Below are 5,811 nucleotides of genomic sequence, written 5' to 3' on the forward strand. Positions count from 1 at the left end.
ACAAAAACACGAATAGTTACACAGAATGAATCAAGTCTGCCATCTAGTGACTTTAGGTGGAATGTTCTCTTGTTTAATGAAGGAAGCACATTAGGACCACTTGTCTCTTCAAAATTCATATTAAAACCTAAATATATCTAGATCTGATGTGATCGAGCTGGACATTTCAAAGTCCCAGCCCAATTCAGTGCAGTAAAAATAGCTAGAAATACTTATAAAATGGCAATTTTAGTAAACAATTTTCTGCCCCAGAAAGCATTAAAACATGGTGCGCATACTCTGACACCCCCCCCACACTCATTAACAATTCTGTGTGGGTTTAGCTTACAAATCTACCAATATTGACAGATTTTCAAGCAGATTTGTTGTAGACAACATTGCTGCAAGGTTATTTAATGGTTGCTTTAATACTTTCCATTCTCACTAGATGGCTTCCCTTGAGCATAGAGCAGCAAAACCTGCAATGCAAATCTCCAGAGGTTGTAAAGAACAGAAATAACACATTTGTCCACCTTTTTCCAATATTTATTTTAAAAATACAAAACGAGGAAAATAAGTATATGTACACAAACACTATTAAAATAGAATATATATGATACAAAATATATACAGCTTCTGATGTCATTATAAAGGGGAAAAGTCCTATCTTGTTCTTTTGTCCTTGATAGTGTAGTGAAGAACCAATGGTTGAGCCTGAAACAAAAATACCCAATCACATAAATTGGTCATATATGAGCGCAAATCAAACAAGAAACACCAAATCATTTAATCTTAAAACGGTAATGGTATACTTTCAAGTCAAATAATTGTATTATTCTCACACTAATCATATTCAGATTTACTACATTTAAATATGAACTGCCCTGCAAACACTGACTTGTTTTGATTAGAGAGGGCCTAAAGTTTCCTAATTGGTCAAAGTTGGAATTCTGCACAAAATGGCTGGCTCAGGTGGAGAGCAGTTTACCTTGCCAAACCAATGAGAAAGCCACAGCCGCTTCATGGTCATGTGGTCCGGAAGAGACTCGTTATTGAATAACATCTGTACCTGTGGAACAATGGAGAGCGCACAGTGAGAACACATGACAACCGGCCCATGGTGAACTGTCAAACAGCACCCAACTGGAAAGAGTTGTACGAGAAGATGATTTTTATGACTACGAAAAAAACCATTTAATTCTAAAGTGCATACAGGTCTGAAATGGTCAGCGTAAGGATGCAATCTGGGACTTGTGCGAATCAAATATATTTTGGGCCGGTTGTGTAATATGCTGTATGTGGATGCTGTGGTGCAGCTGTCCAACCAGCGCCCCCCACCCCACAAAGTGTGCCGGCAGCGAAGGTTCAGGCCCCCGAGCGAGTGCAACTCTTGAGCGCCAATTGCCGCCGCCCCCCCCCCCTCCCCCCCTCCCGTGGAACTGACAGAAACTGTTGAGCAGATTCCAGAAGCAGCTCACCCTGCCAGCCCTGACGAGGCGCAGCTGCCCCTCATTAAGCCCAATCGGGGTGGCTCTACAAAGGACAGTCAGTGCCCCCGGAGAGTAAGCAGTGTCCACTCTGTGCTGACAAACTGTGCATCTGTTCCCTGTAGACTTAAGCACTGACAGCACAGGCCCTGGAGATCGCGGTGTAAGCCAGAGGGGCAACCTGAGGAGCAAGCCAGGGACGCTGCCAGAAAGCATTCAGTTTTTCCATTCTTTCCATTTGTGTTTGAGCAAACACCATCGGGGAACCGCACCCAAGCATGTCCCGTGCTTCTCTCGCTACAGCGGGTAATCTATAAGTGGAATCACTACCATAACTCAGTCAGTCATGAAATTCCAAGTTTGAGTGGGAGTGGTTTTAATGACACGGGGCACATATGAGCACATGCACGACATAGTGCACCATTTTCTTATACCCGTTTTGGCTTTGACAGCCGTTTTGGCTTTGACAGTGCCACTCTTACCACCCACTCTTAAATCCCAAAACACATCTTAGACTTTTATCCCAAAACCATTTTTTTTGGTCCACTGATAATGCAATCCAACAGGTGTGCATCTCAGCAGTTAGGTTTAAGATGGAGCACTTTGTGTTTCTCTGTACTTACAGTACACTAACCGCAACCTACTTTTTCAGGGTAAAAGGTTTTGAAGGAGAGACTGACCTGGTGCTTCTCCACATTCAGTCGATGACACAACACTTTACGCAAGTGTCTCACCTCAGCTCGGACTGAGCAGCGAACAAACTTCTGCTGCAGAGATCAAAACATTGCATGATTTCCACAACAGCGCTAGAACATCACAAAGATAAACTGACTCCACTAGGGACGGACAGATGCACTCAAATTAAATATCACAGAAAAAGTAATTAACAGTCGGCATTTTTGGAGCTTTGTTCGCTTCGAATCTAAACAGAACAACAGAGACCTCTGGTGGCCGGGCAGAAGTCACATGACATACCTGAAGCGTCAGTTTGGTTTTATCCTTTTTTTCAGCCATTGAAGAACTGTGAAGATCAAATACACATTCATATGAGCATAAAACAAAGGGATGTATTTTAAAGACCATTTCAAACATACACAACATTGAAAGACTTTTTAGGAAAAACAATTAGGCAAGCTTTTGACTGTGGTAAAATGTTAAAATAATTTCTTTAAAGTCATTTTTTAATATATATTTTTTAGGATTGACAATGTTTTTATTTGTTTGGCTTTTAACGTCACAGCAAAACGTAGACCCTTAAATTTGAGTTTACGTAAACAAAATGGTTTCAAAAGATTATGATTTTTCTCTCTGAATGAACCATGTAGTTACTTTAGGTTTAAAAGACACAGGGAGGAAAACATTTGTTTTGAAAAATGAAGTCATCCTGACCTACTGCAACATGAGAGCTAGCAAAAAAAATAGGACTTTGAACATCTTGTTAGTATTCTATTTGTATCTTCATTGAAATGGCCAGTGTCTGCTTTCCAGGCTGTGAACTGGGATACTCTGCCTCTGACCATATTATGGGGGCTGAGTAATTGGCTACCTCATGCTCTCCTTTGCTGATGAAGTTGGTACATCAAGTTTTGCCAGGCTTTTCGCCATACTCAAAACTAGTGAGATGAGTCGATTCCAAGGTTTTTCTGTTGGTTTGGCATCTCCTGGGGCTTGTGCGGCAGGAGAGAACTCTGTGGGATATAGTCGACCTTTCCTCAGGGTAGTTGGTGTTCTTTTGATCTACCTTTGGTGTTCAGGGGCTACACTTGGCAAAGTGGATTGGGTCTACTTTCTGCCTGGTTGGCCCTGTCTGGAAGTGTCTTTTGATAGGGGCACAGTGCTGCCTCTTTTAGGTTTTGCTGCTGTGCATATCTGTACATACACAGGCCCCCTTCATTCAGAGTGACCAAACACTCTGACCACTAGGCCACCGGTCTTCCCGGATAGACAGTACTTACCGCAGTTTTGTAAAGTCATGACATGAAACCTCACCTTTGCCTCTCTAAACAGAGTGAGACCTGCTCGTCATATCTATAGAAGTGGGCCTTGGAATGGTCAAAGCTGGTGAAAGGCAATCCTTTAGCATCTGGTAAGGAGTCTAGGGGTGACACAGATGTCAGGTAAAACTAGTGAAATCACAATGTTTTACAACACATTCAATTAGTCATTTCCTTTTCTGTAAAGGCTTACCTTCCCCTGAAGGCTGGACAACTCTCTCAAGCCCCCGCGATTGATAGAACTCCTTTATCCTCTTGTCCTCGCCTGTTTGTAAAGAACAGGAAATAAGCAACATTTAAGGACTACCACATTAAAACCAACCGACGCCATAAAAACACTAACCATAATAATGGAACACTGCTTCCTTCTGCTGCCTATATACTATTGCTACCGTACTACTTTAATATTAAAAGAAAATAAGCCCCATAGAAAAAATACTACAGTATATTAAAACCATACTGAATGGCTAATAATGTAATAGCTTTTTCGGCTGTACAAGATGATTCAGCATACAGTATAGAAGTGAACCGTCTATATTCAACCATTACTAAAGGTACTCTGTGACAAAACATGATCAAGTATTGTGTAATAATGCAATAACATTAATTAACTTACTTTCTTGAAGTCCTGGTACCAGTTTGTACACAATGTCTTGCATCACTCTATCCAATTTCAGGTTCAATAAAGGCTGCGTTTCGTGGATCTTTATGTTGCACATTGGACAATACTTGCTGGTTTGAAGGTATTTCACAATACAACTTTTACAGACTGAAATGGGAGAGGCAATATTGGCCATTAATCACAAAGTACAATTGTTCAATTACAGGGAAATTTACTTTACATGCACAGGTCTCTGTAGACTAGGTGTCTCAAGTCCCCCCAACCGGAACTAACTTCATGTGACAAAACTATTCAAAACATAAGCTGGAATCACTTACATGTATGTAGACACTCTGTTATAGTTGTGGCATCGATGAAGTACCCAGCGCAAAGGTAGCACACGATGTGCTCATTCAGGTCTTTAATCTTCAATTTTACTTCCTCCTGCAACAATAATACGTTGCCATTAAACTTTCGAGTAGAAAATGTCGGCATGTTTATAAACACTTCCCCCAAATTTAAATGTAAACAAAATGTGTAGAAACAACTTCCTTACAATTATTACGTCCTAGACATTAGTACCGCGTTCGAATAACATTGGCTCTCAACTGCGCGTGGTCTAGGCTCCACTACTGTTGAGCAGGTGGGTGTGTCAGGTGACTGCAACAGTGTAGCCGACCAGCTATGCTAACCTCAGCGAACACAATGCCAATAATAACCATTAAGCAGCATCCATACATCTTTGTTTGTAACAGTATGCAACCCAGTACGCTACACATATAAAGGACAGAGGTAAGACAAATACGTTCAGTTTTACAAGTACGGTTTGTTAAGTCCGCCACGAGAAGGTAGCTAGCCTAGCAAACAGAATTAGCTACCAGTACCACCAGTGAGGTAATAAGTGTAACTAGTATAATGAAATCATATTACCAGCTAGATTTTCACCAATGTAAAACGAACATTCCCACTTTTAACTAACAACGCACCCGGTTTCAGGTGTAAATGAGGGGGGATTTGTTTTAATTTGCACGAAGGACCTTGCAATTAGCTGCCCAGAACAACAACACGGGTAGTGTAGACTTCCACACACGCCTGCGCACACTTAGGCAGCTCTCTACCCATCACTTGGGGACAGGAAGAAACGCTCGCGTTGCCGCTTTTCCTAATCGTAGTTATGTAGCTAGATCCATATATAATTAACTCAAACAGTTCTTACTGGTCTTGTCGAGTCAAATGACTAAGAAATTAATAGGTACCTACTTCATTTCGTAACGGGTCGAGCTTATATACGGACTGTAGTTGATTTCTTAGCCGCATAGCTATCGCCATTGGCCCTTGCTCCGCCATCTTTGGGAATTCTGCTTATTTCCGGGTAGAACGAGTGTTTGAATCTCAATAATCTTTTCTCGTGTCCTGCCCTCCTGTCCTTTAACGATCTTCATATAATTTTTTTCGCACTCACTTTATTTTCTGTCCTTTTCGTTTCATTCTGAAACGTCAATTGCGTAATACTATTTATTTAATGTTTTTTTTTTTTTATATATTACTTACAAAAAAGATAATATAATTTCAGTACGGGATTTTTTTTTAATATATATATGAACTATGTTTATGTAGGCCTTTAAAGCTGTAATATCTTCAGTAATAATTACTTTTTACAGATATTTTTATTAATAAAATTGGAGGATAATTGCAGGAGAAATTAAGTGGACTATAGGGTCCAGTTCAAGCCCTACAAAGACCATCAAGC

General features: G+C 40.6%; 1 protein-coding gene across 3 annotated transcripts; it reads right to left on the minus strand.

Moving 5' to 3' along the window:
- Positions 1-510: 510 nt before the first annotated feature.
- On the minus strand, positions 511-5,582 carry pcgf1 (polycomb group ring finger 1). 3 transcript variants are annotated; one of them, NM_001304037.1, is given in 9 exon segments: positions 511-693; positions 968-1,048; positions 2,147-2,233; positions 2,442-2,487; positions 3,456-3,561; positions 3,654-3,725; positions 4,077-4,229; positions 4,400-4,505; positions 5,322-5,418. In NM_001304037.1, coding segments are annotated over 9 exon segments (789 nt in total). In that variant the 5' UTR covers positions 5,409-5,418; the 3' UTR covers positions 511-642.
- Positions 5,583-5,811: the final 229 nt, after the last annotated feature.

This window comes from Esox lucius, chromosome 4 (assembly GCF_011004845.1).
Source record: "Esox lucius isolate fEsoLuc1 chromosome 4, fEsoLuc1.pri, whole genome shotgun sequence".
In the NCBI taxonomy this organism is placed as follows: Eukaryota; Metazoa; Chordata; class Actinopteri; order Esociformes; family Esocidae; genus Esox; species Esox lucius.